Source organism: Labeo rohita, chromosome 11, assembly GCF_022985175.1.
Source record: "Labeo rohita strain BAU-BD-2019 chromosome 11, IGBB_LRoh.1.0, whole genome shotgun sequence".
In the NCBI taxonomy this organism is placed as follows: Eukaryota; Metazoa; Chordata; class Actinopteri; order Cypriniformes; family Cyprinidae; genus Labeo; species Labeo rohita.
Window position 1 is genome coordinate 28,194,403 of NC_066879.1, and position 21,540 is coordinate 28,215,942.

Here is a 21,540-nt window from a genome sequence, read left to right on the forward strand (position 1 = left end):
ACACAGTTCATGTGTTTATAGCGTGTAAGTCGAATTGCGGCAACCATGTTGCGTGCACTGTCAGTCCCAATGGTTGTCGTTTTGCCCTCGATGTCCCACTTACGTGCAACAGACAGGAACTGTTCTTTACAAGCCTCCGCAAAATGACGCTCCTCAGTTTTTAATATAGTCAGCGCAAAAGACTTCAGTTCCCACGTGTCACTGATGTAATGTGCAGTTACTCCGAGGTAATTGTTGTTACTCACTGATGTCCAATGTGTCTCCTGTCAGGGCGATATAATTTACTTGAGCCAAGACCTCTTTCCTTTTTTCTTTTTCGTTTTCATAGAGCTCGTGGATTTTCGTCATAACTGTGGCTCTTGACGGTAGCTTATAGGATGAGTCTTGAGAGGCCACTAGCAAAACATCCATGAAGCCTGAGTCTTCTACAATGCTAATGGGTCTACAATCCTTTGCAATCCATTTTGCTATTGTGCTGGTCAAATTATCTGAGGTTGATTTTGTTAATGGCCTGCGAAAATCCAGCGTGGTCTGGCGCAAACCACTTGCTGAACTTGACGGCCCAGCAAACGCATGTTTGGCGTTGACATGGTAACTCAAGCTTGAACAGCTCCGGTGAAATTGAAACTCCTTGTTACAAATCTTGCAAAAAACCTTGTACTTGTTAACTGTACCATCATCATTCTTTTTATATTTGAATCCATCCATAGGCCCACCTTGCTCACCTTGCTCCATCTCGCCTTTAGCTCCCCAACCACTTTCCTGACAAATAATTCGTCACACTGCGCATGCGTGAAATGCGTTAAAAAATTTGACGTAATTAACATATATATATATACACACACATACATAACACTACCAGTGTACATTACCAGTCTAAAGTTCTTGGACAGTAAGATTTTTTTTAAAGAAGTCTCTTCAGCTCACCAAGCCTGCATTTATTTGATCCAAAAATCACATGAATTGAGTACATTTTAAAATATATTCAGATAGAAAAGAGTTATTTTAAATAGGAAAAATATTTCAAAACTTTACTTTTTTTTTGCTGTTTGGATCAAATAAATGCAGGTTTAGTGAGCAGTAGAGACTTCTTTAAAAAAGGAAAAACTTTTGACTGGTTGTGTATATATGCAAATTGTTACATGTGTTTTGTAACATGCAGTTTTATAATGCATTTATATATTTATTTATTCATGTGTTTTTTTTTTAAGTCTTTTTTCACTGTTACTGTTTTATGAATTATTTTGTTTAATAATCGTTTTACTGTTCCTTTTTTTTTTTTTTTTTTTTTTTTTTTTTTTTTGTAAAAAACCAATTTAATGATTTCATGTCAGGTTCCATTTGTCATTTTAGCCCCATGTAGTGTGAAAGCTGCTGTCAATTTGTGTTTAGTGAACTGTGAACTGAATCTTTTTTCTGACCAGTAATGGTTAAAATGTTCGATAGCTTTTTGTAGCCAAGACTTGTATATGTAGTATATGTATAGTATATGTCTATACAGTAATTGTTTTTTTTAAATATACCTCTAAAAAATGAACAAATAAAGCACAAAAGAGGTTTGTCACTTTATGTTGTGCATGGTGTTTTAGCACATCCCCTTCATTACATCATATCTTGATATCTCCCTCTCTCCCCTTTCTCTTTAACTCCCTATGTACATTAAGCTTGTCTCTTTCTGCCAAAAGCACTAGTGCATGGCTCCATGTGTTGGCTATACTTCCTGTGTCTGCATGACTCTAATGCTGGTATGGCTGTGATATATGATGGATGAAATTTTAAGCATCTGTCTACCAAGCTCCCTCATTCCCTCTGCAGTTCAGGTTTCTCTCCATCCGTCTCCTGACTCCTCTATCTGTCTCTCTGCTGTCAGGTTTCCATCAGGTCAGGGTTCTCGCCCCCAAAGAGTCATAAGCTATTAGAGCATATAGATCCAATGCCTCCCTGTGCTCCAGTGGATATGAAATGAATGTTTACGCCAGCAAGATGTATAGTCTCAACACTACACCGCAAATTGAAATGGGTGGAGGAAGGATACTTTGCCAGAAAGCCAAGAAAAGGAAGAAAGATTGATTATACTGTTCACTTAATAGCTATTCAAATGAAATTTCTCAGCAAAGTTTGTTCATGAGTGTTGAGATGGTCTAACAGTTGTGCTGGAGTTAAAACGTTTCATATTCTCTGTTTCAGAAACTGAAGGAGTTTCTGGAAGGCAGGAACCTCATCACCAAACTACAGGCTAAACATGATCTGATTCAAAAGACTCTGGGAGAAAGTGAGTAATCTTTCTCAAATGATGTGTGCATGTGTGTTTATGAACTGTTTTAATGGAAAAACTGATGTCATAAAATATTGTGGGTGTAATATTGCTTTCCATCAATAAGCAATACATTAATATTGAGTAAGTTATAGTTTAGGCACAACAGTACCAGGTACTTTTTGCTTCACAAGTAAAAATACTTCAAAACGAAGTCGAAGCAAAATCTACCATTGTGCTTCTCAGAGGAACACAAAGTTCCCTAAAGGAATCAGTGTTTTCAATCAATTGGTTGAGCAAAAGATTCATTATGAGTCATTCATAAAAACAGTACTTACATTTATTGTTTTTGAAACCAAATTATCTGTTAGTGATCAGATTCATGACTCAATTGGACTGAAAAGCCTTCGAGTAGACATCTTAATCAGTCCGACTGAACGATGATGGTGTAGACGAAATAATCCAATCAATAGGAAACAAGAAATGAGCATGCAAACTCCTGAATCCAACTCTTTTTCACAGTCTTATTTTAAAAAACGTGCATGCCTTTTGTGATATGTGCAATATGTGAATCTTATTGCAAAATGTAAGGTTCATATAAACAGAATTTTTAGAATCTGAAATTGGATTGGATTCACTCAGATTACTGCATGTAAATTACTGCATATAAACAGAGCTAGTCAATTGTTTCATCTTGGAATGGCTCAGTGTTTTTGAACAAATCAGATGAGTGAATAATTCAAAGGACTTGCTCATAAAGACAGTCATGTGCTTTGTTGCTGAATGAATCAGTGTTTTCAAGAAAATAAGTTGACTGAATGATTTAAATAACTCCCCCATAAAGAAAACCATGTGTTTTGTTTCCAAATGAATCAATGTTTTTGAACAAATCAGTTGAGTGAATGATTCACCTGACTTCCTCATATTAAAGACAGCCATGTGCTTTGTTCCTTAATGAATCAGTGTTATTAAACAAAGTTGAGTGAAAGATAGGGATGTAAAAAATAATAATATAAAAATAATATACCTATGAAATATTCATTTTCATTTTTTTTACAGTGCAGTTTTTACAATATATGGCTATTAACAATAATATACATCTGTTGTTATTATTATTATATTCTAATTTGTTGAGCTTCCTAAAACACCAGTGCAAATGTAATTTATACTGAGACCGTATACCACAAATAAAAAGAGGGTTGAGTTCCCTTTAAAGTTCAGGTAGAAGTCAATTCACTGACTTTTTTCTTTTTTCTAAGTTTTCTTAGTTAAGAACGTGGGTTGGAGCTCTTAATTTTGAAGTCTCATAGTGCATTAGATGGAATAATTTAACTTCAAAATGTACGAAGTCTTCATTTGTCTTTTTTTTTTTTTTTTTTTTTTTTTTTTTTTAAATATCGCAATAATATTGTATTGTGGACTTCATACTGTGATATTGTCGTGAGATTTTGATATCGTTGCAACGATGTATATGACTGTTTCCAAATGAACAGTGTTGGGCAAGTTACTTTGAAAATGTAATTAAATTACTGATTACCGATTACTCCTTTGAAAAGTAATCAAACTACTATTCTGATTACTTTATAGTAAGTAATTAGTTACATTACTTTTTTCTGTACATCCACGAAATTTACGTGAAATAGTAAGTTTGTGTGTTGCCTAACATCCCAGCATAAATGCTCCCCATAAAATATTTGTTATTAAAGCATCAACAGTCACAAACCACTGTTATTTTTAGCTAAAAGCAATAGGCTGCTGCGTGCGTGGTTGCAGAATGCATGGCATTTCGAGCGGTGAGTGGATTCTCTGATTGTCTATTGCATTCCAGAAATCAACATTGTTCAACGCTGCAAACAAGTCTTATAAATAGAAACTCTACCTATGCTTACACGTGTTAATCGTTTTTGTTTTATATTAGTTGTCCTTCATGCTTTTGTGCAATACATGAATAGCAATTCATTTGTTTTAGATATCTTATGTTTAAATAGTTCTATTTTGCGGGAGTCCCACAAATCATTCTGTCGCATCCCGCACACACATGAGTCTCTGCCCGCCCGCACCCGCCCATCAAGTCTTGTCCCGCGCCGTTCTCTGTTGCGTCGAGTCCAGCAGATTATAACACGTTAAATTACTCCATTACTTAAAAAATAATCAAATTACAGTAACGCATTACAAAGTAATGCGTTACTGCCCAACACTGCAAATGAATCAGTGTTTTTGAACAAAGTGAATGATTCAACTGACTTTCTCATAAAGATAGTCATGTGTTTGTTCCTAAATGAATCTGAGTTTTTTAACAAATTGGTTGAGTGAATGATGTGCTGTTGGACCGATACTGTAGCACTTGAAATGTTGCTCAACCAATCAAATTTTAGTATAGGAACACAATGTTTTATAATTAGCTTATGGTAGTCTTTTGCATCCTCATTTAGATAGCTAAGAAAATGTGTGTAACATGATATATTAAACCATAAAATAATTATTTTTTTATTAATAATTAAATAATGTTTCTTTCGTGTGGGGTTAGCGTTCATGTGTTTGTGTGGGATGTTGCAGTGTCATGCAGAGGGGGTACTAAGTTGACAGTTTGTGTGTTAGCTTGAGAGGATGGTACTGATGTCATCAGTCTCATCAGATCATGAAGCTTTAACAGCGCAGAGCCGCTCTATACTGCTGTCCTCTGGACCATAGCATGATCTTATCCACTTACTCATAGCCAGTTCTGGATGGCGGAGATCAAAGGTCATGTGCCATGCTACAAGACAGAGAAAATGAGTCTGTGCAAGAAAGAGAAGAGCACAGTGGTGATTTCCTGAAGTGTTTTCACTCTGATGTTCCACCCATGTTCATTCCTACAGACTGAACGAAACTGTCAGCCAGTCGGTTCGGACTGCCAGTGAAATAGGAAGTGAAACTGAGAAAATCAGACTGATGACACAGATGATAACGAAGAGATAATTATTTGTGATGGAGAGAGTAATGATGTTGATTACTTTATTGTGAAATAAGCGTGCTAGCTGAGACTAGAGCTATTAGAAGCAGTAATAATTTTGTAGATATTAAATTTCTCCTCCATTACTCCAGTCTTCAGTGTCACATGATCCTTCAGAAATCATTCTAATATGCTGATTTGGTGCTCAAAATTATGTACAGTATAAAAAATAGTGTTATTAGTGATTACTTGTGATTAAATTTAAAGGATTAGTTGACTTCTAGAATAAAAATTTCCTGATAATTTACTTATCCCCATGTCATCCGAGATGTTCATGTTTTTCTTTCTTCAGTCGAAAAGAAATTAAGGTTTTTGAGGAAAACATTCCAGGATTTTTCTCCATATAGTGTAACTAACGGGTTTGAAGGTCCAAATTGGAGTTTAAGGGCAGCTTCAAAGGGCTCTGCATGATCCCGCCAAGGAATAAGTGTCTTATCTATCGAAACGATCTGTCATTTTCTATAAAAAAAAATAATAATAAATTTAAATAATATTTTTAACTACAAATGCTCGCCTTACAGTAGCTCGACATAGCATTACATAGTCACCTTGGAAGAGTCACACATGATGTAGGCAAAAGTACTGACCTGGTGTTTACAAAGTGAATGTGCAAAGAAAGTCAAACGCCTTTTACAAAAACAGCGAAGTTGGAGGAGAAAATTACGTTTTTCGCCCTACACAGTACACAGACGGAGAACTAACCATGTGTGACCTTTCATGACGTGATTATGTAATGTGTGAAGTCGTAGACGTGCATCAAAGCTAATGACGTAATCATTAATTGGATTTGCTGATCGAATTTGAAACAACTCAGTTATTTACAAGCTGTCTTACTTATTTTGTCATATGACAAAAACAAATAAAAACAAATTTTAATGCCAAAATTCCTCAGTAAATCCAGCCTTCGGTGTGCCGAGTACAGTATGTGCAACCCCAGCTGCTATTACTGAGTAACTGACAGAATGTTCCAGCACAGACTGAAGGAAATAAAGTGTTTTGGATGATTAGCTCATTGAAGTCTGTTGCACGTTTGGCATTTGCGGTCTCGAACTGCATGTGATGGGGAAAATAGCACATAGTGATGTTTTTGAAAGTTTTTGGAGGGGAATGTGTGGATATGGGTTCAAGTCCCACAGGAAGGTCCTCTGACAAGAAGCGGGACAGTGTTTTATTCCCAAAAGGAAACTGTGTCCAGCTGTGGCCTCTTCCTCACACATCCAGCCTCCCTCTAACTGTTTTCTTCTCTCTTTTTCTCCTTGTATCTCTCCGTTCAGGTCAGAAGACTGACTACTGCCTTGCCAGGTGAGTGATGTGGGAAAACCAACAAATCCAACCATTTACGCACAAGAATTAATTTAGCACACATGCAGATGTTTCAGGGCCATTTATAGATGGATATCTTGTCTAGACATATTCATCTTTTATTCACATCTGCTGATTTATTTATTGAGGCCAGGGAAAGGTGATTTACTCTGCAGTTATAATGGAGTACGGAAATGGGAATGGACCTTTAAACAAGAGTTCACGGAAGAGATAAAACAAGCGCTTTCACAACAAATACTACTGAAAGCCTGCCTGTCTGTGTGTGTGTTTAAGGCCTGTGGATAAAAATAGGACCCTTTTCGTGAGGGTAGTTTCTACTGGTCTAATGGCCATGAGCAGTTTGTAAATTGAATGTGGAGGAAAATTAGAGCAAATTTTTTGGGGAAAATGATCTATTGTAATGACAGGGCTTTCTCTTTTTCTCGCCATCTCATCTCTCTTGCTTGTGTCCATCAGCGGACGGAGGAACTCCACTGTTCGGAAACAGGTAATTATCACCACTCGCTGGTAGAATCGACTTAGAATTAATTCTGGATCAGTCCACAAAAAATCATAATCAGCTGTTATTGAAATCAGCATACAGGACAATGATGTGCAGTGCTGGGAAAACAGTGGATTGGCATATATTATCGAAAAATAGTGTGCTTACACTGTGCAAACAATCAAATAATTTTATAACTTTAAACGTCAAGTGCAAAAAGGCTGAAAAAAAAACAATTTTAAAGGAAATGTGTTTACTTAGAAATCATTTAGGGCATAATTTATCATACAGTTGAAACTACCACAGCAAACAAGATGTGCACTGTGTTTATTTATTTGTTGCATGTTTGTTTGTGTATTTCTTTGTGTATTTATTTTGAATTCATTTAGTATTTATTTATTTCATATGTTTATTTACCTTTTTTTTTTGTTTATTTAGCAGGAATGACTGTAGTTAGAAGATTATATGGTAGATAATTAATAATATAATACATTTAATTAATTTAATTAATAATTAATAATAATTAAATTAAATTAATACTAAAATAATGATTCTAAAATAAATAACTAAATAAATAATTAAATGTAATACATTAAACATAAAATATAAAATAAGATAATATTAAAATAAATAAATGGTATAAATACTATTTATTATTATAATAAATAGTAGAAATGAATACATGCTCAGAGGAAAAGTCATGGAGCCACTTGTAATTATTAAGGTTATTAATAATTTATTCTTTTTTTTTCTTTTTCTATACTGTATAATTTTTTTATTTAAATATTTTTATTTAGCAGGAATGAATGCAATTATTTTTATAGAGACAAGTTTTTGTTTTTTTGTTTTTTTGTTTTTACATTTTCAGTCTCTCCCCAGCCAACCCAGAAGAAAAAAAAATAGTTATAAATTTAATTAATAATATAATTATATTAATTAAATGAAATAAATACTAAAACAATGAATTTAAAATAAATAAATAAATAATCCATGAAATTAAAAATAAATATCAATAAAAATTGTATCAATACTATTTATTCATGTAATAAATAGTATAAATGAACATATCTATAATTAAACAACAGTCAAGGGCATCAGAGTTCACTGAGGTTACTCTGCCAATATATACACACATAAATATACACATATACAAAAATGCTTTGAAAATCATTTTGGAATTGCATCGATACTCTGAATCACAGTCAAACTTTCCCAACCTTACTTACATGTGCCAGGTGTGATGTGTATTTGATTATATGATTACTGTATGTGCACTTTTTTTGCTGTAAATATGTGCTTATATCCAGTGAGATGAGTAAAATAACAGTAGTATAGCAGTGCCACCCTGCAATCATTGTCCATTTGGCGGTGGGATAAATTTGTAAACTGGGCCAGTGAGACAAATTTAGTGTATACGTCCTCCCACCTAAACCCTACAGGGGTTTATCACTGCACAGCATGGGTGAACAAAGAAAAGTACACACTGTAACCCATCATTTGACCACCCCAATGTCCATATCGCCCTCTAGTGAGGGATATTGATATAAGAGCAATATTCTGTCACTAGCAGACAAATGATTTGAGAAACATAAGATTTATTGAGAAAAATGAATACAAAAAGCCCCACCATGCTTTATACTGATGTAAGTATATATAAGAGTTTGTAAGCGTGACCTCTGAGCAGTAAAGTTCAGGTTAGACATGGCCCAAATTCTGCTTCGCTTAGCCGTTTCCTGCTCACCCAAACAAACAAAAGGAAGCTGTGGAGAGAAGCTGTCTCCTAGCAACCATTGCCCCATTCCCCCATGGCTCAAACTGTGCTGCTTTTCCCTCCTAAATTCTGTCTGATGCCTGCCTCCCTTTACAAATATTATTATTATTTAAGCACTCTGCTGAGAAACAGAGACCCTTGTTCAGAAAGGTTTCCTGTGCTGCAGAATGTCCAGAGAAAACCCCTGAACCATCCAAACAGACCTGCATATTTTCTCCTTCATATTTTGTTTCTTATATATATATATATATATATATATATATATTTGATTTCCTCCTTTTAGGAGTCCAGCCAAATCATTCCCCTGATGGTGGAGAGTTGTATTCGCTTCATCAGTCGACACGGTGAGCTCCCTCTTTTTCTCTCTCACTTTTCCTTTCTTGCCAAAGGCACTATTGCTGTGTCTCTCTGTAGACTTTGCCTGACGAAATGAAAAAAAGTGTTCTGTTCTGCTTCATTTATTTTTCTGTCATACAATATATACCACTTCCATTCCTGTAGCACCATCCTTTTTGTTTTTTTGGATTTGTGAGAATTCAGCCCAGTTTATTCCCAACTAAAAACTAAACAAAAATGTTATTTTAGTTGCTTTATTTTATTTTAATTCAACTTAAACCATTTATTTCTTTGGTTTCCACTGTCATGGAAAATCTTGAAATATCAGGGAATTTCCAGAAGTTACTGAAATTAATACATTCATAACTAGGTTTCTAGTATATATACGTTTTTCTGGTTGCGCTCTCTTCCAAATATTTAATCTGCTAGAAATTACTTCTGATTTTTAATAATTTTTCCATAGTCCTGGATACTAAGTGGTTAAATGGGGTGGAAACTCTGTATGTTTAAAATGTGTATCTCTAACTACAGGTTGTCTTATAAACAAATGAGTCAGATACTTTCGTAACTGCCCTCAATCAGCAGCAATTCATCATATAAACAAAAATTTATCTTTTTAAATAATTCATTCTTTTCATCAAATGGAAAAAACTGGCTTATAAGAGTCATAAAAATAAAGGTTCTTTACATGAAAAAACTTTAACATCCATGGAACTTTTCCATTGCAGAAAAAATGTCTATATAGTGAATGAATGTTAAAATGTTCATTACACACAAAAAAAAAAATAAAAAAAATTAAGAGCTGTTTAAGTAAAAAAATGTTTGCTGTTCAAACGTTTGGGAGCAGGAAGATTTTTAATGTTATATATATACATGTACATGTACAAATTGTAATTTGTATTACTGTTTGTTGTTTAAAATAAATGAAAAGAAACCTAGCATAGTAGATTTGTTTTTTCTTTCTGTTGTACCGAAGTCATATCAAACCGTGACCCTCGAACCGAGGTACGCACTGAACCGTATATATATTCAAAATATACATCTTTTCTTACAATATAAGTTTTTGCTATTACTTTTTATCAATTTAACACATCCTTGAATAAAAGGATGAATGAAAAGTATTAATTTCTTTAAAAAAAATAAAAAAGAAAGAATAAAAATGTACTGACCACAAACTTTTAAATACTAGTTTATATATTGTTACAAAACTATATATCTTAAATAAATGCTGTTCTTTTTAACTTTTTATTTATTAAAGAATCCTGAAAAAAAGTATTACTGGTTCGAAAAAAAATTAGTTACATGACTTAGTTAATAGAGTTAAGATTATTACAAACATTTTTTTGTAAACAAGCAAGACACTTGCCAGAGTAAACAAACAAGACACTTCTGTCTATTCTCTATCCATAACATCATGTCTGTGTCTGTACAGGTCTCCATCACGAGGGGATATTCAGGGTGTCAGGCTCCCAGGTGGAAGTCAATGATATTAAAAACGCCTTTGAAAGAGGTAAGTCTGTCTGGACTCTTACGTGCTGAGTCTTCGTTTATTTATTTCGAATCAAGTCTGCAATCTTAAAGGGTTCTTACTATGTGTCTCAGGTGAGGACCCGCTGGCTGGGGACCAGAACGATCACGATATGGACTCCATCGCTGGAGTGTTAAAGCTCTACTTCAGAGGCCTGGAGAACGCCCTTTTTCCTAAGGAAGTGTTCCATGACTTAATGTCCTGTGTCTGTGAGTGTCCACTTTATTTTCTACACCCATGGTACACGTGCGTACTGCAGACCAGTCTTACCAGATTAGACAGTCAAGGAGCTTTTGTCCTAAATGAACTCATTTCTTGTTCATGTTGTTGTTTTTTCCAGCAATGGAGAACCTCCAGGACAGAGCTGTCCACATCCGCAAAGTCCTGCTGTCTCTACCCAGCAACACCCTGGTTGTCATGAGATACCTGTTCGCTTTCCTCAACCAGTAAGCTTTTGCTGATTGAAGCTTGTGTGGAATGAGCTTTCCCACCAAAGTCATTCAGTTTGATTTGTCTGTGATTTTAACTCAAGATCAACATCTGTGACAATAATTTACTCCTCCTCATGTCGTTCCAACCCTGTATCACTTTCTTACATCCAGGGAACACAAAAGTAGATGTTTCGCAGAGAGTCCCAAGTGCTATTTTCCATATGAAAGTGAATCAGGGATTCAGAAATTACAAAATGTCCTTCAGTTAAAATAAATGTGGTCCATATGGTTTGTGCTCGATGTTCCATTATATCCATAATTATTCAATTAAAATTTCACTTGCAGCTCTTAAATCACAAACTCATTGGCACCTGCATTTGGTTAAAGTATGACTTGTGAAGATGCATTGCAAGTTTGACGTCAGCAATGCCAAATGCCACTGGTTGTGTAGTTTTTTTTTTCTGCCGAAAACTGTGTGGTTTAACATTTGAAATCACATAACGTATGTCAATTTGTCAGCTTTTTTACCACTGATGACTTTGCATCCCTGAAGATATGAGATTTTCAGTAAATAAATGAATAAAGTTAGCGGTTTTCGAGCAACATGAGGGTGAATAAATGATGACAGAATGGGTGAACAGTTTCTTTAAACCAGTGCCAATTTACAGTGATTTATTACAGCTAACCTTGCCACAGAATACGAAGAGCTTATATACAATCTAAACTTACATTTTACAAGACCCTTTTACTACAAATTTAAATATTCTCTTACTGAAAAGAGAAGATTGGCCCATACCCAACCTCAGCTGAGGGCTACAGCACTCAAGCCTCTTGGAACAAGTCCCTCCATATCTCTGCCTCTCGTACATCCACTTTTTTCACCCTGTGGTTGTTTTGAAAGACCCTCCAGACCACAACACGATCTTAGCTCCTACTCCTACTGGTTTTCCTAAAGCATCTGAACCCTTTCCAGCCCTCGTATCACAGCCAGAAGGGGGAAGCGAATGTGTGTCGACGTATGGTGTCACCATCAAGCCACCATTAGTGCTCCCATGCTGGACGTCTGCAGCCCTCAGTGAATGGCTTCTCTGTTTGCTCTACGGCCGATAGATCTTTCCTCCGCTATAAAAGTCAATGGAGGTGCCAAAATGGGTCTCTAAAGAACTGCTAATTTTCTCTAATTTGCTCTAGGCTGTGTTACGCTCATTTATGTCTGTAGGTATGCATGGTATACACTCACAAATAAACAAGAGAGCTCACGTGGATGGTACTGTATAGACGTTTGCAGAACAATACAGAGAGAAATAAAGAAAGAGAGATGGGTATTTGAAGACTGTCTGGACAGGACAGTACTCATAAATTTGGTCTGGAGCCTCTCCATGTGGATGTTTATGTACCCCTACTGCTTGTATCCCAACACCCTATTGCCCCAAATACACAGACAATTAAGATACTTCTCCCCACTTTTTGGACACATCCCAGTTTTCAGTAATCAAACGAAGTGGCACACTGTGGAGTAAGAAGGGAAACAATTAAAAGGGTGTAACAATTCAGAAAATTTTTACAGACACACATAAATGGGAGAAAGCTGGCTTAGGCTCATGATAAATGAGCTGTCGTAAGGAAGTGTAGATAGAGACTCAGTCTGGAACTCAGTCTGTTTTTCACATTAGTCCAGCAGAAGCTGATCTCTCCATGAGAATAGTCATGTGATCAGGGATTATTTTAACATGTTTCTGGATAGTATGACTATTTTGTAAGTTTTATAAGATATTTGGTGCACTTCAAGCTGTTACTATAATACATAGTAGAAAACCCATGAAAGACTTGCATTATTTCAAAAAATCCACATTTTATTTTCCGAGTTGTGTTGTGGTAAGAATAGCAACAACTAGCGCCAGTTGCTTACTGAGTGCAACCATTTTACGTCATCAAAATATGTAAAAATAATTTCTTAAATAACATAAATCATTAATGGGTTTTCTACTACATATTTTAGTAAGAGACATCATTTACTATATATTAAACCATACAAGTCATAATACCCAGGGTTTCCTTTAAGTTGATTTCTTATTTTTTGTTGTATTCATTTATTTATATATTTTTTTAATTTTTTCTAATCAATTAATTGAAAAAATATATATTTGTTTGCCTGCATGTTATGTGACCATTAACCGACATCAAATAACCTTGAACATGCAAATCTGTTGTTATTAAAATTCTAGCTTAAAATATTTAGGTAAATATTTAAGTTATAGGGGTTTGACTGACAAAAAAAACTTGGCGATCACTGTGTATTTAATTGATTTACAGTCCTATCTTTTTGTTTACTGTATTTTTCGCTCTTTTTTTTTTTTTTTGAAACTAGTCTTTCTCAGTACAGTGACGACAACATGATGGACCCCTACAACCTGGCTATCTGCTTCGGCCCCACACTAATGTCTGTACCCGAGGGCCACGACCAAGTCTCCTGCCAGGCACATGTGAACGAGCTCATCAAAACCATTATTATCCATCACGAGAGCATCTTTCCAGGACCCCGTGAGCTGGAGGGGCCCATCTATGATCGTGGAGGAGCTGCTGAGGAATACTGGTAAATCTGGTTACAAAACAAGAAAAAAAAAGGATGAAAATGAAGCCAATAATCTCTGTGATATTCACTGGCAGTGAATACTGGCCCCACATTTTATTTGAGCAGCTGCTCAGCCGAACCGCAAAACCAGAAATGAGTTGATCAGACGAGCTTGATTTAATGCAGAACCAGGCAGACATGATGGATTGAGCGTTAAAAAGATGAAGAGACATTATAAAGACCAACAGAGCCCTACAGAGAGTCAGTCCCTTTTTAAAGTTTACATGCTACATTTATTATGCTCATTTAAGCCGTCAGTTGAATGGTTGAAGACACAGATACATTTCTGACCCTCAGCGTGTATCAGCACATGACCTAGACTCCCAAAAGATGTCACAGTGAAAGAAACCAGAACAGTGGCAGGCAGCCAGACTCGTAAAACACCATCATGAGGTCCGTTTTTAAATTAAAAACGAGGTTATCCTCCCCTGCTCAAGGCCAAGTGCTAATGAAATGCCCTCCTACAGCTTTTTAATAACTGTTTTGGATGTCATCAAGAAAATGACTTCAGATTGCTGTGTCACCGTGAAAAGAAAGTGACGTGTCCAGATCGGGTTTGTTTGTGAGATGCAGGCTTAAAGACGTGGCTCGTTTCATGTGGTTTTCATGAACACGATTGTTTAGATTGTATGGGCGGTGTAATTAGGACTTTGAGCTGGTGAGATGATGTGTTTTTACCTCAGGGTTTAGTCAGAATCTCGTTTCAGCTTCCTGAGGCTTTAGGTCAAGTGAAGTCGAGACACGTTAACAACAAACTTTAGCTAACACTTTGCAAGCTCAGTTACTGTCCTGGTTATCATTTACTGTTCATTCTGTAATTTAATTTAATTTAATTTTATCTTTAATTTAATTTACATCTTTATAGTCTCAAATCCGAATGTGAGATGCATGTAAAAGTCCTGATGTTTAATGAGCAGTGTATTATAAAAATATAAATGTTGAAAAATTTGTTTGATTTTTGTAGTCAGGGTGTATTATTCAAATAATTATTTACAGAGAACATTTGAGTGAATCTCAAAAGAATTACAGCAAGAGAAATGATGTTGCATATTGTCCAAGTCATAATGCACTCAAAATAAAATAAAATAAAAATAATAAAATAATAATAATAAAAAAACAATAAAATAAAAAGTAGCTTAAAATTAATTAAATTGAGGCTATTTTAGTACACTTGGTGATAATATTCTTATAAAAATTAAGGACATTTTCATATTGTGAAACAAATTCTCGTTCAATATTCCCTTGCTTCTAAATATGATGTTAAATTAATGTTAAAATTGTATACTCACTATTTATTATTGTATTTATTTTATATATATATATATATGATCATCACTGTCATTGCAATGCAAAAGAAAGTTTTTTTCAAAGACTGATGCTGTGTAGAATGAGACATCCAGTGTCTCTGGGGAAAATATTAAAAATCACAGCAGCTTCTGAGCTCCCTGAACACAAACTCATCTGCTCACGGGTGAAGAAGCCACACAGATCATTTTACCTTAAGAGCCCAGATGAAAGCAAGCTGCACTCAGTCTCAGATGGAGTGACAGGAGGATCACAGGATCTTCTTCACCAACTAACTGCTCAATGAGGCCAGTCTGTCATTTTAAAGATTCACTAAAGCCCTGATGGACGTGTGCTTTACCAAACCTGTCTGACAATTTCTCTCTACACACACCAGACAGAGATTAGCACATTATACAGTCATTATCCCCAAGTTCGTTCTGTCTAAAGCTGCTCTCTAATGAAACTAAGCTTTTCATTAGCCCTGGCTTCAGGCTTGCCAACTGTCTGTGTAATAACCCGGGATGGTCTTAGTGAGATATATTCCAGCTCAGTAGAGTACTGCACTTTCACTCTATAATGCTTGAATTCCTCCAGCACATGTTACGAGAGAGCAGCTTTTATTGGTACAGTGATGACAGTAAATTGGGCAGTGTTTTTGCTTAAGTGCTCAATAGGGTTGTTATGTTGGATTTTTCACTAAATTAATACTAGGGTTTTAGAGGTTTCTTGGCCTGTGAATGGCATAACAGAGCTGTTATCAGCCTTCATGACCTTGGAAATGAGCCATTTTCCTGTGCATTAGTACAGTGTTTTTCTGGTCACATTATATTCCCTCTACTGGAGCTGAGTGAGGGCAGGTTCAGTTTAGAGTCAAGAGGCCACAGGAAAATACAGCTTTGATCCTCATATCTGTGGTCTGCTTCCTGTTTTGCTTCAAAGAAGCATGACCACACTGTTTCAGGGCTGAAGAGTGAGACAGCGACTTGAAGTCATAACTGGTTTTCAGATTTACTATTTTATTCGCTTGTTTTAGCTTTCCTTCTGCTCATTCCCTCTCAGTCCAGAATGACTACATTAGCAGTCAACAGTTTTAATACACCTACTCATTCTTGAATATTACTGTTGTCTTCATTTTTGAGTAATAGTAAGGACTATTAAAACTATGAAAACTATTAAAACTATGTAAAAACTATGAAATAATGCAAAAAAAATGATAAATACATAGATACGTACATACATAAAAAATAGGTTGTGCAGTAAAAAAAAATGTGATTAGGGTTGCAAAGTGGTGGAAAATTTCCAAAAGTTTCTGAAAATTCCCCCAATTTTCCCCAAATTTCTGGAAATTTCTGTAATTTTCCACCTTTTTGCAACCCTAATTGTGATTTCCAAAATGGGCAGAAGGAAAACAATATGAATTCTTATAATAATGCGTTAAGGATAATAAATAGAAATATATACAAAATATAAATAAAACACAATAAAATAATATGCTTATGTAAATAATAGGCTTATGACCTTTTAAAAATGCTTCTAATCAAACTTTGTATGTTGGTATGTTGGCATTTTATTTATTTATTTATTTATTTATTTATTTATATATTTACATCATGTTCAAAAGTTTGAGGTCAGTTAAAAAAATAAAATAAATAAATACTATTATTCAGCAAGAATGCATTAAATTGGTCAGAAGTGAGAGGCACAGAAAACAGTTATTTAAAATTCACAAAATTAGAGTTTTTAGAGTTTTTTTTTTTTTTTTTGGCTGATATTTAAAGAAATTAATACTTTTATTATACTTTTATTATATATGTCTATTTCCAATAAATATATTGACACAGAAAACAGTTATTTCAAATTGTAATAATATCACATTATAATTTCACAAAATTAGAGTTGGGGGGGGGGGGGGGTGTATTTAAAGATTGAAGTTTGTGCTGTTGTCATTTCTAATGTCTGTAATTGAAGTCTCCACTGATTCATGTTTCTTGCTGTCAATTCTACAGTGATAGCTCACACATTGAGCCCCCTCTAGTGGATGAACCTGCACCTGACACTGCTTCTGAAATCCACAACAGTGATGATGGTGAGCCCAGATGTCATTCAAAAGACCATACTAACAAGCACAAAAATCTTTCATAAAGACAAGACTGTTGCTGCCAACACCCATCAACTCACTATCATGGAAGTTCCTATTTCACACCTTTGTGTGTCCACGCACCCCTTCTGCTGCTTCAAAACAGTTGTGATAAATGTGCTCTAACCTGCCTGGCTTCCCACGCAATAACACTTCCTCTTTCCCTTGTGCTCTTTCTTCCCTCTCGCTGTCTCCCCTGCCTGTCCTCTCTTTCTTTGTCTTTCTCTGTTTTTCTTTTCTCTAAATAGTAAAGTCAGCGTCCTTGAACGTTTCAGAGTCTGACCCAATCGAGGCCATTGCACGTTTTGATTACTCCGGACGCACCAACCGTGAGCTTTCCTTTAAGAAGGGCGCATCTTTGCTGCTGTACCACCGTGCATCTGAGGATTGGTGGGAGGGCCGACACAACGGCACTGAGGGACTGGTGCCACACCAGTACATAGTAGTGCAAGACATGTAAGCTGATCGGTTTATTTACTTTAACTAGTCATATCAATCAGAACTGTTTTTCTAATGAGTTATTCAGTAGTTACTTATCTATTGTACTGATTAACAATATCAGTAAGACCGCCCATAGTGTGTGTAAATTCTAGAGGTGTCTGTGATTTTTGTGTGATAGGCCGGATGGATATGCAGGCAGAGGAAGTCCCAAAGCTGACCTAGAGGCTTCCCATGATGCTGTGGAAGAGAAGGTGTCCACCAGAGCCAGTGCCAGCTCACCCACTGGAGGTCATGTAGCTGATATCTACCTAGCTAACCTCAACAAGTAAGTTAACAGTTCTTATGGTCTTCATTTATAAAAATGGTGTGCAGTAAAAGAATGTGTGTGTATAAATGTTAAAAATATTAATTAGATTTTAATTAGATTAGAATAAAGACAGATATGTCATATATGTATATAATCTCATAGTTGTATATAGTCTCAAATAGTTTCTTTCCATGGCATTACAAACATTATTTTAAAAATAATTTATAATTGTAAATTGTATTACTATATCATTATAATTATTTATCTTTTTTTATTATTTAAAAATATTTAATAGAAAATTAAATGTAAAGAAATTCTAAAATATAAAAAAACCCTAAAAAATAAATTTATATTTACAGTTTTTTTTGTATATTAATATTTAGTCTTTTAAAATATGTATTTATTTGTTTGTTGAAATTAGAGTATTATAAAATATAATAAACACATCATACATACACTGACATTCAGCCTTCAGTGTCACACGATCCTTCAGAAATCATTCTAATCAGAAACCAGATGATATATTATCAATGTTGAAAAAAAGATGCGCTGCTTAATATGATACTGGAACATTTGCTAAAGTTTTTAACATTTATAAAGAAAGGCATTTATATAAAATACACAGTATAAACTATCGTTCAAAAGTTTGGCGTCAGTAATTTTATTTTTCCTTTCTTTTTTTGAAAGAAATTAATACTTTTATTGAACAAGGATGTATTAAATCGATAAAAATGTATGTGGTAAATGCATATATTGTTAGAAAAGTTTGATTTTCATATATTTTTCCTGCACTTTACCCATCTCAGGATGAGGAAACGGCCTGAGGCGACTAGCATCCGGAGAACAATCCGGCCAGTGGAGGGACTAGGTGAGAGCTCATCCGGAGGAACAGGGGGTTTAAAGACCTCCTCCATGTCGGCAGTTGGACTTGCCAAGGAGGGGACAGACAAGCGGCCAGTCAGTGCTCACAGTGTCTTAAACTCCATCACACGACACTCCTCTCTGAAGACTAAGGTAGAAGGTCCTCAGCTCCGCAAGTCCACACCTGCAGGCCGATCCAAGAGTTTCAGCAATCACAGACCACTGGACCCGGAGGTCATTGCTCAGGTGGAGCACAGCTCACAGGTACAACCCAGAATCTGGGAAATTCATACAGTGTGACACTGTTTTGATGGGTTCAAAAGTATTTTAGTCGGCAAGTAACTCAGAAACATTCAGACCCTGTCAATTTTCATACAAACTTACAATGAATAAAAATGACAAGCATTTAAAAAGAAAATCCATTTTCCACTCCGGAAATAGTGCTGAGCTCTCCAGAGGAGTGTCTGTGTTTTTTAGAACGTCCTATTTGTCTTTCTTTGAGCTGTAATTTCACGACTGGATAGAGGTCTAGAATCGATTTTGGCTGTGGTTATAATTGAGTTTGAGTTCCTGCGGTCCAGTCATTCTGAGTGTGGACATCTCACAGTTTTATTGTTGTATTTGCTGTACAACAGATATTAGAATAAAACTAAAGCTACGGATGTTGTCTTTTTGAAAAGGAGTGAAGTATGGGAACCATCATGCTGTGGCTACTATTCAAAAATGTCAAAAAAAACACCCAGTTAAACATTTTTTGAAATTGCAGCATATACATGGTTTAAATTGTATGGAAGTCCCTTCGCCACTAAATAACTAATAAAAAAAGGTAATTGCGACTTTTTATCTCAAAATTCGGACTTTTTTTCTCGCAATTGCGAGTTTACACCTTGCAATTCTGACTTTTTTCTCAAAATTGTGTGATACAAATAAACTCTCGATTCTGAGAAATAAAATCGCAATTTGGAGAAATAAAGTCAGAATTGTAAGGTATAAACTTACAGTTCTGACTTTTTTCTGAATTGTGAGATATAAACTCGCAATTACGAGTTATAAAGTCAGAATTGAGAGACAAACTCACAATTCTGAGAAATAACAATGGCAACTCACAATGGCAAGACATAAAGTTAGAATTGCAAGAAAAAAGCTCACAATTCTGACTTTTTTCTCACAAATGCGAGTTTGTATTCCGCAATTCTGACTTTTCAGACAATTCTGACTTTTTTCTCAGAATTGTGAGATATAAACTCGCAGTTGCAAGATATAAAGTCAGAATTGAGAGACAAACTCACAATTCTGAGAAATAAACTTGCAATTCTGAGAAATAAGGTTGCAATTTGGAGAAATAAAGTCAGAATTGCTATATAAAAACATACGATTCTGACTTTTCTCTCGCAACTGCGAGTTTATATTTCGCAATTCTGACTTTCCGCGCAGTTCTGACTTTTTTCTCAGGATTATGAGATAAAAACTCACAATTTCAAGAAATAAAGTCAGAATTGCAAGATAAAAGCTCACAATTCGGACTTTTTTCTCGCAAATGCAAGTGTATATCTTGCAAGAAAAGACAAAATACTCCAAGGTGCTCGTGTAGATTTTTTTTTTTTGTTTTGTTTTGTTTTGTTTTGTTTTGTTTTGTTTTGTTTTTTTGGCAAGGAGGAAAGCTCTAGCCACTCTTATTGATTAACCAGCTGCTTGTGATTGCCTACTGATTGTTTAAGAACACTTGTTTGAGCTTTTGATGTGTATCCTGAAGAAGGCTGTGAAGCCGAAACGCGTAGATCTACACTTTTAATTGTTTTAATGATTTAGCCCAGTCTATTAAAGGCTTTTTTTTTTACACGAGTGCCTTGGAATATTTTGTCTTTTCAGCTGATATTCACCTCCAAATATCCAAAGAGCACCGTTGATTCACTAAAGAGACCAGTGCAGCATTCTTGGCCTTTGTTGTCTTGTATGTCTTGCAATTCTGACTTTATTCTCAGAATTGTGAGATATAAAGTCAGAACTGCAAGACTCTGTTTTTTTTATCAGAATTGCGTGATATAAACTCGCAAATGTGAGTTATGAAGTCAGAATTGCGAGATATAAACTAATAATTCTGACTCTTTTTTTGTCAGAATTTCATGATATAAACTCACAGTTGCAAGAAATAGAGAAATAGTCAGAATTGTGAGCTTTTATCTTGCAATTCTGACTTTTTTCTTGAAAATGAAAGTTGAAAAGTCAGAACTGTGAGATACAGTATAAACTCGCAGAATTGCGTTTTTTTTTTCTTCTTGCAACCGAGTTTATGAGTTTCTGAATTCTCACGCAATTTTTCTCAGAATTATGAGATATTAACTCGCAATTGCAAGTTATAAAGTCCAATTTTGTGGGGAAAAAGGCTGATATGTTCTCAGAATTGTGAGTTTATATCTCACAATCCTGACTTTATAACTCGCAACTGCAAGTTTATGTCACCCAACTGTGAGAAAAGTCAGAATTGTTAGATCAAAAGTCGTTATAACCTTATTCAGTTGTGAAAAACAAGCTTCCATAGAAATGCAAACAACAAATATAAATTATATATATTTATTATTATATTATTTTTATTATTTATATATATATATATATATATATATATATATATATATATATAAAATTATTGTTATTATTATTACATATTAACTAATTAACCAGGCTTTTATAAGAGATACCTTGAAAGTATTTTACTGTAAACTTCATTTCATTTAATAAGAAGAAAAAAACCTGTGCAGTTT

The 21,540-nt window shown here is 35.0% G+C and overlaps 1 protein-coding gene across 3 annotated transcripts in view; it reads left to right on the top strand.

The window, feature by feature from the left end:
- srgap2 (SLIT-ROBO Rho GTPase activating protein 2) overlaps nt 1-21,540 on the top strand; it is a 138,335-nt gene that overhangs the window by 114,197 nt on the left and 2,598 nt on the right. For 2 of the 3 annotated variants that reach the window (XM_051122167.1, XM_051122168.1), the window contains 12 exons: nt 2,188-2,272; nt 6,521-6,548; nt 7,026-7,056; nt 9,105-9,165; nt 10,590-10,667; nt 10,760-10,894; nt 11,026-11,131; nt 13,485-13,709; nt 17,042-17,121; nt 17,421-17,628; nt 17,792-17,938; nt 18,727-19,045. In XM_051122167.1, the coding sequence (XP_050978124.1) occupies nt 2,188-2,272; nt 6,521-6,548; nt 7,026-7,056; nt 9,105-9,165; nt 10,590-10,667; nt 10,760-10,894; nt 11,026-11,131; nt 13,485-13,709; nt 17,042-17,121; nt 17,421-17,628; nt 17,792-17,938; nt 18,727-19,045 (1,503 nt within the window). The remainder of the gene's footprint in view (nt 1-2,187; nt 2,273-6,520; nt 6,549-7,025; nt 7,057-9,104; nt 9,166-10,589; nt 10,668-10,759; nt 10,895-11,025; nt 11,132-13,484; nt 13,710-17,041; nt 17,122-17,420; nt 17,629-17,791; nt 17,939-18,726; nt 19,046-21,540) is intronic. The other variant, XM_051122169.1, reaches the window with a different exon arrangement.